General features: G+C 37.2%; 1 protein-coding gene across 3 annotated transcripts in view; it reads left to right on the top strand.

Moving 5' to 3' along the window:
* The window catches only part of LOC131065514 (glycerol-3-phosphate acyltransferase 9), a 232,041-nt gene that overhangs the window by 14,681 nt on the left and 198,564 nt on the right, over nucleotides 1-18,796 (top strand). For all 3 annotated transcript variants that reach the window (XM_058000017.2, XM_058000018.2, XM_058000019.2), the window contains exon 4: nucleotides 12,823-12,941. In XM_058000017.2, the coding sequence (XP_057856000.1) occupies nucleotides 12,823-12,941 (119 nt within the window). The remainder of the gene's footprint in view (nucleotides 1-12,822; nucleotides 12,942-18,796) is intronic.

The raw sequence follows: 18,796 nt of genomic DNA, 5'->3' as shown, positions 1-18,796 counted from the left end.
GTTCCTATTCCTGGTTTGCCACCCTTGGATGAGGAAGGGAAATTGGTGTTGATTCTTGTAGATATTTTGGAGGTGAGAGAGAAAATTTAGTAGTAGTATGATCCGGGAATATTTGGTACGTTGGAGAGATTTACCATTAGAGGATACCACTTGGGAAGGTGAAAATATTTTGCAGCATCCAGCATTATAGTTGCTTGAGGGCAAGCAATCTCTAGAAGGGAGGATTGTAATGTCCCCTTCTCTTCAATGATCGCATGAGAGTTGATTAGCCTATTTCATGTCATCCCGATAGGCTAATATTGGAGGTACAAGGAATGATATGTTGGTCCTGTCAATTAATTTCTATTGGTGGAGAAATAAAAAGGTGGAATATTATTTTATGGGACTTTATTTAATTATTTGGTGAGAAAAAGTCACTTTATGTTTTAAAATAAATTTGTAAAATTAAAGTGACTTTATTTATAAAAATGACAATAAAGTCATAAAGTGACTTTATAAGGAGTAAATAAAATAAAAGTGATTTTTTAATCCCACAGTGAGAGTGGAGGCTCACAAACGGTTTGGGAAGTCTTTATAAAGGAGACTCGTCCTTCTCTAAGACTCATATGACCATTTGATTCTTGAAATTCCTCCATAGTTGCTGGTGTGATGGTGATTGCCATTTTTGAGGACGAAAAACCTTGGGAATTTGTAGGTTGGATGGAAGCCCAACTCTACTTGAGTGGTGGATTCATTCGGAATTCACCACTAAGCTTATTCATAGAGTTCTGGACTCAATGATGCAACTAATGTGCACATTGGAGGTTGTATGAATCTATATGATCTTTCCTAGTTCGGGCTTATTTGTAGTGACATGAACAGTGCGTGAACAGTAACACAAACAATGCATGAACAGTGCTGTAAGTAGTGCTGCTACAGTGACGTGGATAGTGTTTGTAGTAGAAATTTTAGACTTGTTGGAGACCAGATTTGAGTTTGTTCATTATCATATGGTCTTCTACATTGCTCATCTCATTGCTATTGGAGTTATGCATCATCTAGGTATGTTGTAATTGTTGAACACTCAAATACTTAGGGTTTGTACTTGCTGTTACAGTCTGATAAATACCTGATTTATTTGTAATCAAACCTCATATTTCACCAATAAAGGGTTCTTTGTTATTGTTAAGTTGTTTGTTATGTTCTCTCTTATTTGGTACGTGTAATTACAACACAATCAATCCAAAATTCAAACAACAAAACTTAGAAATTCATATCAGACCTAGAAAAATCAGAATTCAGAGGTTTGCATGCCAAGTGTTTGACAAAATTCCAAACCATCGAAATTGAAAATTAAGGGCAGAATAAGCCAGGGTTCTTACACCCACCTGGGACACTAGCGTGCTAGAGGTATACTAGTGTGGCACATTGGTATCCTTTGGGTGTGCCTTTGTCCTTTAGGTGTGCTAGTGTCCAATCTAGGCACTAGTGTCCTTGACAGATTGGCATTTGTGCTATCGTCCTCCAAACACGCATCTGTCCTGACTAGGGAACGAACCAAAGGCAGGAATCAATCACAAGGATGTCATGAACGTGTTGGACTAAGCTAAAGGTACCGAAGTAGCCCTAGGAGCATGAAAATGCCAAAAAGGCTCAAGTAAGAAGTAATGAAATCAACTCTCTCAGACACTAGGTGTCACCAACTCACGAAAGGAGAGGATGGTGAGGTGTGTAACCGTCTTGCAAACATCCTAAACTCTTGCCTCGAGCTAAAACAAGCAGGTATAAGGAATTACAACACTGCTACACTTTTACAAGCCATTACAAGATGTCCCAGAAGGCTTCAAATGGACTCAAAATGACATGGAATGCCACTAGAAGGTATGATGACATTGCAAGGAGTCTACAACATCCTCAAAGACGACTTAACACACAACTAGATTCATTTTAAAACCCAAAGTAAGATTCCTATACTCATTTAAGCGTAATGTAATATCCGAAATGGAAGAAAGGTACAAATTACTTGTTCTCGGTACCAATTTTGATACATGCAAACTACGCTAATCAATCTCATTAACATTTGATTACAATTTCCTTCTTGGAGAAGCTACAATATACAATATTACATCATTACATTGCTTAGGATTGACACATTCTTAAATTATACATTGCAAGAATTTAAAAGAAATAAAAAGCTTGAGAGGAGGAAAAGAAGGATGAGTCTAATGTCGACTCTGATGCCAAAGCCTCTAGTCCCCAACGGTGGTTATACATACCACTTGACCATGTGTAACTGTTAGGTCCACCCCACCGTGCTTTGGAGATGATCACATGACCCAAACACAACATATTCTGAATACACAAGGGGAGGTAGGCTGACACACACACACCAATCATGGAATATACACATCTTACATGATCATAGAGAAAACACCAACATGGGCAGAAGTACAAGATCTCTTGGGTGCTATTCAATCTATATTAGGACTTATGCTAAAGTGCAAGTTAGGGAGTGTCATCAAGAGTACAAAGGGATCAGAGTAAAATTTAGTGGCGAATTTTTGCCAATTGGCAAATAGTCGGGATTGGGGATTTTGAAATTGGCGAATATGAGAATCGAGGGTCTATCTCTCATTCGCCTGATTTTTCCGTGTTTTCGGCTATAGGCAAAGTGTTTCGCCACCATCTTTTGGGTCTAGTCATACTTTTTGCACCTTTTTTGCCAACAGCTTAGAGGGTTCCAATCTACATGAACCCATTTATTCGCCAGTACCAGCTAAGCAGTTGGATACAACAATCATTAGGGAGACCCATTTTGCCAACTGTTTTGTAAGTTATCATTTAGGAGGACCCATTTTCATCAGCCGCGTTGTAAGTGAATGGCAATTATAGGTCCATGATCTCCTTGGGAATTGAAACGTATCATTTTTTTAGCTAGAGAGATTCGCCTATTTTCACTCAATGATGCCAATAGCCCACTTAAATTTGCCAAAATTTAAGATTAATTTAAAAGCGAAATTCGCCAAATTTGGATTGGTATAATTATAGTCAAAAGTTGGTACTTTATTGTCCCAATTTGTTCTGTTCTGAGCTCTCTGTAGTCGATTCAGATCACAGACAATTTGCTACTACAGACATTGCTGTATAACGGACTTCAACAAAACCAATTTGTAAGTGTGAGTGAAAATTTCCTTTTCAGTATTATAAGATTATTTATCTACAATCAGGATACAGGGGTCCGAGGTCTATCTTTTTAGTTCTTAGTTTCTATTTCTTTTAGTTTGTATTTCTTGAGGGATGTCGAGCAGCCAGAGTCCTGAAAATGTTGAAGGGAGGCCATCAAAGCGCATAAGGTCCTACTTCGGTAATGTTAATATTGGCAGTCCATCAAAGGGAGGTACAACATTTGTACTTGCAGACACACCAAAAAATATTCTTGAAGGAGAAACCTCCAAGAAAGATTGAAATGAGATAATCGAGACAGATCCCAATATCGTATCTGATGTTCCAATGGAATTGGATTCCTAGAATAGTTGGAATAAGTCAATTGAGGTTGATGTCAATGCCGCAGGAAATGGTGATGTGAATGACCCAGACGATGTCACTGAGAAAGGCGCAGATGATGTTGTTGGAAGTACAGGAAAGGGAAAAAGAAGAGGAAAATTAAAAGTGGGCTGCGAGTGGGAAATGACAAGGAATTTTTAGTTGGATTGGGTGTCAAGGTACCCATTCATTGAAGAAGTGCCAAATCCAAACAAAGATGAGCCTTTAACAAAACGTGAGTGTATGATCTGTAGTTGGAAACTAAAAAAGGACAAGAAGTTGTAGCTAAAACTGGACACTATAGAGAAGCATATTGGTTAAGTGTATGAAAAACAAATCATAGATGGAAAAGAACGATTTGTGACTAGATGGAAAACAACGGAAGAATGTAAACATGTTAAGTATGAAGAAGAGTATAAAGAGCATATTCAAAGATTGGAGAAGAATGCTAAATGTTGAGGTTCGATTGAGGCTCAATTCAAACATATGATGCTAGAAACATTCAAGTCGAAAACTGTTTAGTTGAGTGTTGTTTTCCATCTTTTGAAAAATGGCCGTCCTATGTCAGACTACCCTGACTTTGCTACTTTATTAAGATTTTTGAATGTACATTATAAAACCTTAACATAACTCATTTATGTTCAAAATTCATTGTCAATACTCATTATGGATTCATAATTCTGAATTCATTGTCAATATGCCAGCACTTGTTTGCATGTAGTTCATTGTTTCTTTTTGGTTGGAAGATATTTTGATAGTATTCCATTACTATTATGACCTACAACTGCTTCTTAATGCTCTACCAAGTTTTGGGTGTTTGTGAAACTCATTACCAAGCTCTTATTCATATTTCTGAGTGTTTTTGTCTATGATTCGAACCTGTTTACCTTTCATATCAGTGAAAATTGTTAAATTACCTAATCAAAATTACCTCCCAAAAAATTTATTAAACGTTTGATTTGTAAATATAATGCAACATGCCTTCCAAAATGTGGGCAACCAATAGATTTGAATATGTAATAACTGAAACAAACTGAACAAAAATGGCAACCATCAATATTTCACTCTCAAAATACAATTAATCCCCCATCTTGGAAATGTACTATTGCTGAGGTGTGGGGACCACAAAAAGAAATAAAAAAATGTTTTTTTAAGCATTATAGCCTTTTTTATTTTTTAAATTTGTTGGGAAAAGGGGGTTGGCTGGCTGTCCTTGAGAAAGCTAGGGGACGTCACAGGCATCCCCAATCGTCTAGGGGACGGGGGGACGTCCTTGTTTAGAATCACTACCATCCCCAAGTTTCCAAGACGTTGCCCATAGATTTTGCAATTTTGGGGATGGCGGGGGGATGTCCCCTAGCTGTCCCCAAGTCCTCGAAACGTCCTCAACATGGGGATTGGGGATTTTAGCCTGGGGACGCGTCTGTGGGTTATGCAGATTTTATTTTCTCTCTATGTCTCCATGTTATGGAAATGCCCTTAAATTTCAAAAACAAGTTGTTTTTCGTCTCTTTTTCTACATCTTTTTATGTTTTTTTATTATTTATTTTCATGTTTAAATCTTTATTTTTGCAAAAAAATCTTATACTTTTAGTTTGCCGATTTTTCCCCAAAATATTTTTGTTGTTATTTTTCACTAGAAACCCTAACAAATTTGTTGTGGATCATGCAATTCCTTATCAAATGTTTATAAAATTACCCTCCTTGTTAACCAAAATTTGGATAATTTTTGGTTCACTCATTATGAACAAGAGGTTGTATAGGGGGATCCATGATGGCACCTTAGTGATTGAGGTGATTGTTGGCTCAAAAGGGGGACCAAGAGCATCGATAAAACCATGCCCTTCCAAAAAACTAGGGATGCCTTCACCTCACAAACATGCAATTGACAATTGTTTGAAAAGTGACTATGGAAAGGTCATTCCCCAATTGAGACAAGTAAAGTTCCACAATATTCTTCTAGGCAAAGTGTAACTAGAGGGAGAGATCCTCAAAGGATAGGTTTGTCCCCATGTAATGTTGAACCAAAGATTTGTAACCAAAATCGTCTTCAATCAAAATTATATAGTCATTAAGAATGAAAAATTTAGGCATCTCATTAATCAAAGGAACTTCTTTGAATGAGAGGGGATGAGTATTATTTAATGTAGTAAATTTCATCCAATCCAAAGTTCATGGTTGAGGCTACCTACACATTAGAGATTATGTGTTTAATTTTACCTAATTCTAATTGGTAAATAATCTTTTGCTCAATAAGTACAAAAGAAAGAGATGGATTGGCTGAAATGACTTGTTATCTCTAGAAATATCTGCGATAATGGAAAGGGCTTGATAAGTTTTTACAATCCTTATAAACCCTTACAACTGGTAGTGGTTTCTCTAAATACCCTTTCAATATTTGTGTATGAGTAAGGGCGCCAAAAAAAAACTTACATAGCAAGACTACAAACCCACTATCACCATTTGCTTCTTTATTGTCCTTCAAAGAAAGAAACCCTTTTTGGAACACAAACTATAGTAGTCTAGGCAATAATTTGCATTTATGGCATTTAGGTTGCTTTTGACAAATTTACTATCTTCTGTATTGTTTTTGTTTTCCTCTTCTACTGCATTATTTTTCCATTTACATTTGCTCGTCCATTCTAGGGTTTCATTATTTTGTTTTTTATTTATTTTTCTACCAACAATGACAGTGAAGATCTTGTAGATCTCTTCACTGTAGGAACAGAAGAAATATTGCACTAAACTATGTATCAGTCTAGCTAGAACATAGTGCCTATTTGAACACCCTTAGCAAACACCTTTGCTCCTCTAACCATCTTATAGCATCCATTTGAGAGAAATACCTCTACTCATAAATCTTTCAATTTCCTTTCAAAAAGTAGGTTTCGTGTCAAACTAGGGATATGTAATACACCACTTATCCTCTTTACTTGTCCATCAAGGAATCGAATTAGGATCATCTTTATATCAGAATCATCTCAAAGGTACATCGTTCCACCATCATATTCTTCATATTCTGGAAACCAACCTCAATGTCCAACCTTGATGTGAAGTCATTTGAAAAGATGCATTGGAGTCAATCAGCTATGCGCCTTTTGATGCACGTGTTGCCAAGGCTATGTCAAAGGCACGACCATCATTTTGGGAGGATTTTTTAGACTTATCATCAGATTTTTCTTTTGCTTTTCTTCTTCTCCTTGCAGTCTCTCTTTAAATGGTCAGTCATACCGTAGTTCCAATATTTTGATTTGGACTTAATAGGAGATTGAGATATGCATTGGGATTTAGATTTTGACTTGTCTTGTGTGGTATTTCTTGTTTTGTTTGTTTGTTTGTTTGCCACGAACAATTAGGGCCTCCTTAGCAGCCTACAAAGGTCTTTCTTCAGATTTCTTTGTAAAGAATGATACCACCACCTCATCCATTTTCAATTTGGTGGAAGTGCTCCCAATAGCCACAACAATGTGGCCCTTGGTTTTGGCAAAGAACACAACAAAGTCATTTAACAATACTCATCCATTTTTTACTCCAACAAAGTCTAACTAGGTAACAATCATTTTAAATGCATTTAGTTGTTTAGCCATAGAGCTACCATCCTCTATCTTGAGGGTATAAAACTTCTTTCTTAGCAAGAGTTTGTTAACCAAAAATTTTGCTTGGTAAAAAATCTTCCAATTTCTTCCAAAGAAGTGGTCTCTTCATGTATGTTTAAAAACACTAAATCAACTAAACAAAGGTTTATGAGACATTGAGCTTTTTTTATCTAGAATGTCCTACTCTTCTTGTTTCATTGTAGAGGGCTTTGTACCAAATATTGCAACCCATAGATCTTTGTCTACTAGCATATATTCCATTTTGAGATTCCACAAATCAAAATTAGTAGTAGAGACCTTTTATATCTCTATTTTTTATGTGTTTCCATCTCTTCTTGCAATAAGATCAAAACCCTCTCTTTGCAAACTTTTACTCGAAGGAACATTAGTACAAAAAATCCTCTACCCAACACTGTACGAATTGAAAGGAAGCAAGGTATACAAAAACATTTCCTAGACTAATCTACTGAGAATAATGTTGTCCAAACTTCAATCTTTTATAATTACATAAAGTAGATACACATGTGAACATGAAAAAAAGCAATATTAACATAACACAAATGTACGTGGGGAAGAACCTTTTGGAAGAGAAATCCCACACTCCAAAGTGACACAATGTATTCTTTAGTAAAATAAGTATGTTACAATACACTTTTTGGGAGGTATGACACCTAAACCAAGACACCAAATTCCAATGGCACCTTGGTAAAAGACCCTTCCGACCATTTTTAACAATATTTCTTATAACATGTCATTGTCATAAACTATCATATATAACCACCCAAACATGGGCTCTCCAATTTGTCCTAATTCAACCATTCAAAGATGCTTTGTGATAAGTGTCCAAACTTGTCTTAATGCTTTTCAAGATTTTGTCCTAATTCAACCATTCAAAGATGCTCCATGATAAGAGTCCAAACGTTTCATAATGCTTTTCAAGATTCCAATGCAACCTTCTTACATGCTCTTACATGTAATAAGAATCTATCATGTGTAATTCTCGTCATGATGATCTTACACACACCGCGGGATGTTGACATATGGCCAAACTATACCACCTCATGTGAGGACAAAAAACCTCTAAAGGTGAATTATATGTCGTCTCCAAATTGGATGCCAACTATCCCACATGAAGACAAAATACACAAAAGGAAATAGTGAATGTATAGAAAAGTATTTAAATTGAACATTAGGAATGCAAGGTTAAGACACCTTTCCTGAACAAAAGTACTATTTTTCTTTTATGCTGCCATCCTTGTTGCACATGGAATCTGCTTGATAAAGTCTTGTAAATTGAAAGTACCACCTCTTTCATCCTCTTTAGCTTGCTTAAGTGCTGGGTTTCTGTAACTTTTCATGGTTTATATATATATAGACTCTTCTTGCTTTATAGAAAAATATGAAATGAAAACCAATGATGCCCAAACCCTCAATGTCTAGTGATAACAATGATACAATATAAAACTTTATTCTACTGATGTAGGACCTTAAAGTGCACTCCACGAGAGGCATATATAGAGATCACTCACTAATTGTAAGAAATTTTGGAGTTGTATGGCAGCACGATGAGAGGAAGATGGTGTCAATCTGAAGCAAATGACTAGTGACTCCTTCACCAGATCCTATTGGTGAACCCTGAAAGGAAATTTCATGAATAGGTGGAGGCAGTGTGTAAGACAGGTAAAAGTCTTGTGTACGATTGATGTAGGTTATCCAACAACTCTACTGTCGATGGCTGCTGGAGCTAATAGATCCAAGCAATAGTAAGAATAGATAATGATGTCTTATGATGTAAGTTTTCCTAGAATGGAGTGTATTATTAGGGAGGAGTGCTAAAGGGTAGGATGGAACTAAAATTGTGGAGAACTTTAGGTGAGAGAAAGGGAATACCTTGACCAGCAGTGGTGGAAGCTCTACACAAAGTGGAAATCATCATTCAGTTTCTAAGCTAAGAGAAAAATTAGTGTTTAAATTCGGCCTTGAGGTACAAGATTTGCATTTTAAGGAGAATTTAGGATACAAAGTACCTAAGAAACAAGCATAAAGAGCAAGATGAAGAGATGTATTTGCATTTCCTTGTGATAGTTGATAGATGAACATGATGGTGGATGTGACTAGTGTATGTACAAGCTTGTGTTCTAGCTTTAGATGGTTTCAAGGAGGGTACAAATTTAGAGATGAGGTGGTTGGGGATAGAGAAGACCAAGGCTTAAGGACAAGTGAGAGGATTGTCAAAATTCAGCACAATGAATTGATAGATGATATTTGGCGGGAGCAAGGTGGATACCCTTGAGTACTGAGAACTAACATATAGTATCTTGTGAGAACTAAGGTAAAGGAGTTAATGATCTATAAATATCATCATAAAAAAATATAAGATAGTGTGTGGGATTCCCACCCGGTGTCCCACCCGGTGGTTAGATAGAGACATGAAGAATGTGGTTTCAAAATTGGGCTCTAGCAAGGTAAGGAAGAGATGGCAACATCAAAAGGCAAGGTTTTTGAACGCCCCTAAGCCTACGGTCTATGGAGTAGAGGGGGTAAGTAGAAAGTGATTACTAAGGGCAACCACTTCAATTTGGGAACCAAAGAGGATAGTAGAAGAGGCAATAGGGCCTCGATTGTCCCCAAGCTCAAAGTAAGTAGATGGAGTTGAGAGATCCAAGAGAACCTCCAAAGAGAATGTGAGATGAAAATGAGAGACCAAGGAAAGGGCATCCTGCCCCAAAATTGTGGAGAATAAGAAATAATAATGTAGATAGTTGTCATGTCCCCTCCTTAAATCATTATATATAACCTAAACAAAACAATTATTATTATTAATTAATATATTATTTATTAATGTATGAAGATTTGAAGCTATTAAATACTTATTTATTTATTAAATATTATTATTAATAAATATTTTCTTGAAATATTCAAATAGAAGAAACTAATATTATTGTATAAACAATGATATTACATACTTTTGTAAGGTAGCGGTAGAGTAGTATTTATTAATTATAAGTTACAGGCAGCACATCTGTGTATTCGATGGGATGCAACAGCAACTCGTATACATCAATTCGATAATAATCAAGCATTTAACCTGAGCGCTTTTATTCAATATCAATTCGATAGTCAACTACAAACTAATGGATATCTTAATAAAGAGGTCTGTTTTAACTAATTATCAGTAATTATAATGATCAAGACACTGATCACATGTTAAGAGACGTAATTAGTTCATAATGGGAAAAACACAACCCATTAATGAAGGGTTACAGCTCTCAACGAAAAAGCAGAATGCAAGTATATAATAAAGGGGGAATTCATTCCATCGAAGGGGAATGGACAATATATATTATGGGTAATCATCAGATGGAATATAGATATTGGCAACCTGGGATTGTAAATATATCCAATTTGGATCATTCGAGCATTTGGCCGCAAAGGCCCAATCAGGCAGTAAACATCTTTGTTCTTGGTGGTATGCACGGGGATGTGCTTAATATATATACAACCTATAATATTTTTATAAAGGATTTAATAGTAATGTTAATATACTCTATAATACGTAAGGCAGTCATACTTACCCCATATACAGTGGCAGACCAGATCTGACGCACGTCAGATCTGTCTAACCTTGCAGCTACCAGATAGACTAATGGTTAGAAAACGGCATTATTAATAATTGATATTGTAGGGAATATATATATATATATATAAATTGATATTGTAGGGAATATATATATATATATAAATTGATATTGTAGGGAATATATATATATATATATATATATATATATATATATATATAGACCAATAACAATATTAAATTGTATAATCAGAAAGAACTAAATAGTAACATAATTATAAAAAATAATATTATGATTATAATTATTATAATATTTTATAAGAACTGCTCTATAGTAAAATATATATTATAATACTATCTGAAAATAAATATAAATATATGGAAATGGTAATTTGAATTACTGATTGAACTGTGGAATGACATTGATTTCATTCATGTTAAGATAGATTTGTCTCCTACTTAAGTTAGTTTAAGTCATAAATGTATAGAAATAGATTAATTATGGTTAAACAGGTCTAAACCTAATAGGGGACATTACAATAGTAGCCTTGGAGACCATTCAAATGATGGTGTTACTCCATGGGCAATGTGTCTCAACTCATCATGATTGTGATGGCTATGACACCTAAAGGGCAGAAATGGATGGAGACATAGGGAAAAGCATCTCCTCCATAGTGTGAGAGCTTCGGCTCCTAAAAGACTAAGGGGGGATGGAACCTTGGGCAAGAAGCACCTCATACCAACTAGTGTGAGGACCTTGTTACCCAAAAACAAATCAAGGTGATAGAGTCTTCAGGGAAAGCACCTCACACCACCAACAGTACTAGGGCTTTGATGCCCAAAAGGCTAAGTAGGTGGTGGAACCTTAGTTCAATGTATGTCACACCACCACCAATGTAGGGGACTTGGTAGCCAAAAGACAGAATTAAAAGACTTCACCAAATTGAACCTAATGTGGATGGGGTATCAACCTTAAAAGCTTGATCATAATGAGATAACCAACGAGAGCAATTTGTAACATCCTTGTGTGCTTAGAAAACGGACAAATGTGGCTTCTCGAGGTTAGGCTGTATCAGGCTGGAGAAACAACAGAAAAATTGAGCCACAAGCTCTACTGTTTAGTTGATTCAGTTCAAGTAGGTTAAGTTATTGCTTGTGCCTCTGGTCAGACTAGGTGTGAATAATCTAATAAGCTTCGGCTTGTCAAGAGTTGTGATTTGGGCAACCACACATTGGAAGTCAAAGATAACCTCTTGAGTTGCAAACAAATGAAAGTTGGTATCACCAATCCAAGGTTGCTCAGATTTGGGGAATCTGCCAACACTTCGTGGCTAATTTTGTTGAGATAGATTGATGTGAGTGGGTGTGGTCAGCTGTGTTCGAAAGCAAGAAGAAAGCTGGAAAGAAGAAACTTAACTACTTTGCTTTGTAAATTAATGAAAATAACTGCTGAAAGTAAAGAATGCTGGACAAATATTTTTGCTTCTGACATAGAATATGGGAAATGTGAACTTCCTAACAAAGAATGAACAAATTGGTATTTAAATTATAATTCTCAACTTAGCCTACCTGCCAGATTTTCCAAACCCTTTTGAAGAACTAAATTGCACCAAAAACAATATGGAAAATAGAAAAATGGCAAGCTATTAATAAATTTGCTATCCAAACTAAATGCATTTTTAATGCTTGGTAGGTTGAATGGGGAGATCATGAAAATGTTTTGTCCTAGTCCTGCTGCCCTCAGGACATCCCCATTTTGGAAGCAACTGCAAAAATGCTGGGGATATGTCTCCAGGGAAGATTGGAATTTTCTCTTCAAGAGGATAAATATACCTGTTCTGAGATGCATAAAGTTTTTGAGAACTCGCTTTTTGAAAAATTCCTGCCACGATCTGGGATTATGAGCTAGTAAACCTAAATGTCCAGATACTGCTGCATCCTAGATCTTAACCATCTGTGGACCTTTATGGATCCCAAATTCTTGAGCAGAAGCCAGCACCGAACTAATTTATTTACTGTGCTTTAATTTTTGTTTTTAAGGTAAAATGATATTTCCCCTTTTTTGCAATCAAATTGACTTTGTTTTGCATAAATATGTTTATGATCTTGTTTGTAATTGATTTTCAGGATTCTTTTACGCGTTGCTTCAAGTCAAATCCTCCAGAGCCATGGAATTGGAACCTTTATTTATTTCCTCTTTGGTGCCTAGGATTATTTGTTCGATATTTGATCCTCTTTCCTGTAAGGTAAGATAAAAAAGTCTCTGGTTGACTCTGCTTTGTTTTATTGCAACACGGACAACTTAATGGTAATTATGAAAACTATATGCATAATCTCTTGCCACTTGGGTTTATTTATTTATTTTTCTTTCTTATAGACAAATTCTTAGACTATCATAATGATTTCTTTTAATTTTTTGATGTCTTCATTTGGAAATGTGTTGTGATGTATTCACACATCGTCCCATTGTAAATGGGGACCCTCACTTTTTCGCTTTCTAGGTTAGTTGTATTAGCTTAGTTGGTTGTTGTTGAGTCTTTGCTGTTAGCCTTTTGTTCGTAGTTGCTCAGGAGCTGGCCAAGTCTTTCTCTTTGAGATGAAGTGAGGTTTAAGATTCTATTTGCCCAGCCAAGGCATAATCCCTTCCACTTCTCCCGATCCTATCAATGGGTGCCCAAACCCAATGACTCCTATTTCCATTTCCTTCCATTTCCACCTCTCCTAACCTCCCTTCACTTAACTTAAACCTACCCTTCCATCTTACACCCTCACCTACCTTCCTATCCTCTATCCTCCATCGACCTTTCATACCCCATGCCTTAACCTCCCTCACATCTCTACATAACCTACCACTTCCATGTACCTTACCTTACATCCCATCTTCTAACCTATACCTTTGCCTACCTAACCTTCTCCCCATCCTAGTATACTCATCCACTACCCTTCATCTACATTTACATCTACCTTGCCCACACCTACATCTTCCACCCTCCTATCTCTATACTCCTTAGCCTACCACATCCTAACCTCCCTACCTACTTAATTATTCCCATTTCCCACCTTTATTCCTAATTACCTTCTTCCTACCCACACCTTTCCACTTTATCACCTACCCCCATCCTAACCTACCCATATCCTATCCCTATCCTAACCTACCACCCCCTACCACATCATAACCTCCCTACCTACTTAATTATTCCCATTTTCCACCTTTATTCCTAATTACCTTCTTCCTACCCACACCTTTCCACTTTATCACCTACCCCCATCCTAGCCTACCCATATCCTATCCCTATCCTAACCTACCACCCTACCCCTTACCCTTTTTCCTTGCCTCTTATAACTCCCATTATAACCTACATCCCCTTTACCCTTCCATTACCCCCTTATACCTCCCACTCCACTTTATTCCCCAACATATCCTAACTCCCTCCAACCCCTTTTACCTCCCACATCCTAAACCTCATTCCCCCCTACGTATCTCCTTCTATCATTTATATCCCTTATGTCCCCCTTTCCTCCAACATCCCATTCCCCCCTCTTTCTCCACGTAGCAGCTACCCTTAACATTTCCTACCACTCCCCCCCTCATATTTCTCTCCACCGTATCATATCATCCTTTTGGGCCCCACACACTCAAAAATGGAGAATCAAATAAGATTTTTAAGGACCTTCTGGGACCCACCGAGCTTTAGCCTGGGGATTTTAAGTGTTTTTAATTACCATGCCACATATTGCTTGGGCCCCACAAAATCAGAAATGGAAATTTAAAAAGTTTTCACATACCTTTTCCACATCATTGCTTGGGCCCACCAAAACTTAATTTTGGAAAGAGGAATAAGTTTTCAAGGCATATTTAAAAGAAAAGAGCCACCTCATCATTTTATTTGGCTCCTAATATTCCCAACACATGCCACGATGAAACACAATGTAAGGTGTGGCACTTAGGAAATAAACAAGCTGGCCTTTGAAGGGAAAGATGTGTCACATGAACAAAACCATTTGGGGGATTTAAATTCAAAATCAGATCATAAGGAGAGCATAAGTAAATGACAAGGCAAAGATACGAATTCATATTTGAATTGAGGTGATCAGATTTTAAGGAGAATTCAAGAGGTGCAGATTTAAGTGAATAATCTGACAGACATGGATTTCAATCTACATCGGATTCTGGAAACAAGTATATGCAGGCCTGATATGAATTCAAGCAGAGATTAATGCAATCTAGTGAAGAAGATCAAACTTAAGCCAAATCAGAGAAGAAGGGAAGTAATTCTTGAAGACAAACAAGCTGTTCATATTCAAATCTAGGTGTTTTCCTCCCTAATTTTGTGCAGGTCCAGATCTGATATGTCATTGATAGGTCTAAAAATGCAATTGCAGATTTGAATTATTATGTGCAGAGCCCATTGATGCTATTTCCAGATATTGAAGAATTTCATGAAGTGAATCCCGTGAATTATCTCACATTTACTTAACCGGGTGTTTGTTCACAATTTTGATCTAAGTGTTTTCTTGGTCTTTCAGGTTTGATGGAAAGATGAGCATTCAAGGAAGCATAGAAGACCAGTCACGTGGAGAAGTCAAGAAGATCAAATTCACAATAAGCAACTCATATTTCAAGACAACATCAAGCTGGAAGATAGCTATCCAAAGATGACTTCTGTTGCCACTCCAAAAAACCTGAATCTACTTCCATTGCTCTTCAAAAGCCCGAATTACTCCCTTTGCAAGAGATCATCCTGATCCTTCAAAGCACCGATCTGGTCTAAAAGCATACTTCTTTTGATCCCTTGGTGACTGATTTGTACACGAAAGGCTGTTTGAAGGTTAATGGTTAATAATGTTTTGATAATCTTGTAGCAACGAAAAGAGCTTAGGTGAATGGAACAAGACTCTTGAAGATTTCTTTAACTTGATGCAAATACAACCTTTTCTTTGATAATGAAAGATTGTCATGAAGATTGACTGAGTTAAAGAAGATTGGTAAACAGTGAGCTGGAAATGGTGATCCTGAGAGCTACTTCCTTTGCTCCAAGTTAAAGTGAAAGTGTGAATTTCGCTCCTGACCCTTCCAAAGGTACAGGAGCGAATTTTCTTAGAACACCTTCTTGCTCCTTACTTGGATCCAAACTTACGCTTTCGGTGCTTGATTGAAAGAAAGTTGAGTTATTTGTGCCTTTAGAAGTGAATTCAACTTACCAAGTTGAATGATGAAGTATGGAGAATTTGAACAATATTGTCAATTTCGCTCCTGACCCTTCCAAAGGTACGGGAGTGAATTTTTCTTAGAACCCGTTGACGTGTATTTTCTACACAATCATACACAGAATAAAATACCGACAGGCATCTTATCCTCTCTTGAGAAAATAGTCTCTAACTGCTGAAGATCTGCAAAAAGGATCAGTTAGATGGACTCCAAGGTTCTTTTAGTGGGGTCTCCACGTGTGGACAAGCTTTTTTAGTGGTATGATGTGATTTGCTGTTTCCTCCAAGGCGTCTTACGGATTCCAAAGGCTCGAAGATTTTACTAATCTAAAAGGAACTTTCAAAAAATGGCAAAAGGACAGGGTTTAAGGAAGTCTAATCTAGCCTAACCCTATGAACGACCTAGCATGAATGAGATTTGGCAAGACTCAACCAACTTCAATTTTGCCATAAGATAACAACTCAATTGAAATTAGTGCGATCTTCTAAGGTAATAATGATGTTCAATGCATCAAAGACCAAGGACACTACTATGAAGGTACATATCCTAGATACGAAAATGCTTGAAGGTTAAGGACTCAAAATGTTTTCCAGTCGACCACGCAAGGCGTTCCTACAATCAGCAAGAAGCTAGTGGTTTGGATTGCGAATCCTACCAAATATCAAATCTCACACTTAGTCTTTCAAATTAACAAACTACTTTGATTGAGCGTGATTCAAGTACATCCAACAACCATGAAGATAACTTAAGAAATTTGCAACAAAACACCATAACTTCAATATTTTATTGATTTCCAAGTCATCATATACAACAATTGCTTGAATTTCTCTCTTCAAGACTCAATCTTGCTACAAAATAAAAATTGCTTCTAACTCTAATCTCTCTATTACATCAACTATTATCTCTTACACTTATTCACTATTTTCTATTACCAAATGAAATGAAAAATGGGGGTATAAATAGCATCCCCAGTTACAATGAAAGGTCCAGATTGAAAGTAAATCAATGGACAAGATCATGACACCTAAACCCTAATTAGGGTTTGTTACAAATGACCTCCTTTTTACTGAACAACTTTAAATACATAGCCAAATATTAAATTTGGCACAAAAATCTAGGAGGTATCAACCAATGAGAAATAAGATGTCATGTCATCTGTAACAACCTTTCATCTAGAATCTTATTCCCTTTCCAATTCTCTTTCTTAGCATATGCAATGAATTTTGTCACGATTCCTTCGATTTCTGTGCTTGGAATCTCGGGAAGATTCTTGATACTCTCTTCTAAGTGGATAACCTGATCAAATGCATCTAGAAGAGCTGTGTCCCAAGTAGGTTCAAGTTCCTTTGTTCTATCAATCAGGAGCATGGTGGCATACATCTGATCATACTGCTCATCTGTAACATCTGCGTCCTTGCGAAAGATGATCTTGATTCTATCCTCAAATTCTTGTAAATCCACATCTGTCTCGACCTCGATCCTTCTGCCAAGAATGGTACGAAGTACCTCAAATACTCTGTCCTGGATCGGATTGATCACCTCCTCAACTTGACCACATCTAACACTGATGTCCTCGAAGAGAACACTCTTTATATGGAGTAAGGTTGACCACTGAAACAAATTGTGAGAATCACCTTCTAAGATCCTCTCTTGTGCTAAAATTCTTCTGGATGTGTGTCTTATAACTTTCAAGACCGGGATGACAACGTCCTTGGTATGGGCAAACGCAGCTACTGTTGCCATCAATCTGTGAATAATCTCAAGAACTTGGATAGCCTGATGGGTGATCTTCGACATCCTTGTAACAAACTCAATGGCCACCGTGTGAGATCTATCCATCCAACTACATGTACGCTGGACCAGGTTCCTGAATCTTTCTGCTTCATTGATCGATTGAAGGGGCAATGCCTGTAATGGTGATCTAACTGGATCCTGACGTCCCAAAGGTTCATTGATGTGACTGAAATATGTCCTCCATGCACCGACCTCTCTCTCAAGCTTTCTATTCTTTTCCACTTCTTCTCTAAGCTTGTCCTTCAATGCCTCAAATGTGTCGGTGGCATCATCTAAAGTCTGCTCTGCTGTGGATGGTCCTAACTCAATAGTCTGTATATGATAGTCTTCTGCTAGGATCTCACCCTCATATTTGTCTGCTGCCGGTGTAGCTATCTGCAGTTTTCTAGATCCAGTCTCATCTCGAATCATCTTGGACATCTTCGTAGCCTTCTTCTTCTCTGTTGTCATATGTGAACGTCCCACGAGGCTCTCTAAATCAATTGCACTGTCCTCGTCCTCAATTACGATCACCTTAGTCAATCTTTCCTTCAACCAATCTGGGATATTTGATCTTGTCTCTTGAACTTGAATTTCTTTATGTACTATTTCTTCCTGTCTGGGAGGAGATGTTACTTCGTTATCTTCTTCTAAATCATAGTCTTGGAGAGATCCATCGGATGAAACATGCTGTGCCTGTCCTTCCTCCTGTCTGTCATTCTGTACCATCGATTCCATGGACTCTTCCACTCGAACTGTTCTATCTTCTGGTCTGGAAGAAGCACCTGGTGTTTGATCTTTGTTGGCACCTAACTTTTTCTTGGAAGGCTCTTTCTTTTCTGATCTTTCCTTTCTCTTCGAACCTCTCGAATGGAGATTGCCCTCACTGGCACATCGAAGGTTACCTTCACCTGAATTCCTAGGATTAGGATTGCCTTCACTAACACTGGCTCCACCTTCGGCTGGTTTTTCTTCCAAAGTAAAAGACATAGCTATGCCTTGTTCTCTCAACTTCTGATGCTGAACATCTACCCATCTGCGAGTACAAGACAAGACTGGTGCCATCAAATCATCTAAATCCACGGCCTCGGGCTCATTCCAATTCAAACTTATTGTTTT

The sequence above is a fragment of the Cryptomeria japonica genome, chromosome 4 (assembly GCF_030272615.1).
Source record: "Cryptomeria japonica chromosome 4, Sugi_1.0, whole genome shotgun sequence".
In the NCBI taxonomy this organism is placed as follows: Eukaryota; Viridiplantae; Streptophyta; class Pinopsida; order Cupressales; family Cupressaceae; genus Cryptomeria; species Cryptomeria japonica.
The sequence above is the reverse complement of the archived record's forward strand: the minus strand, read 5'-3'. Positions and strand labels throughout refer to the sequence as shown.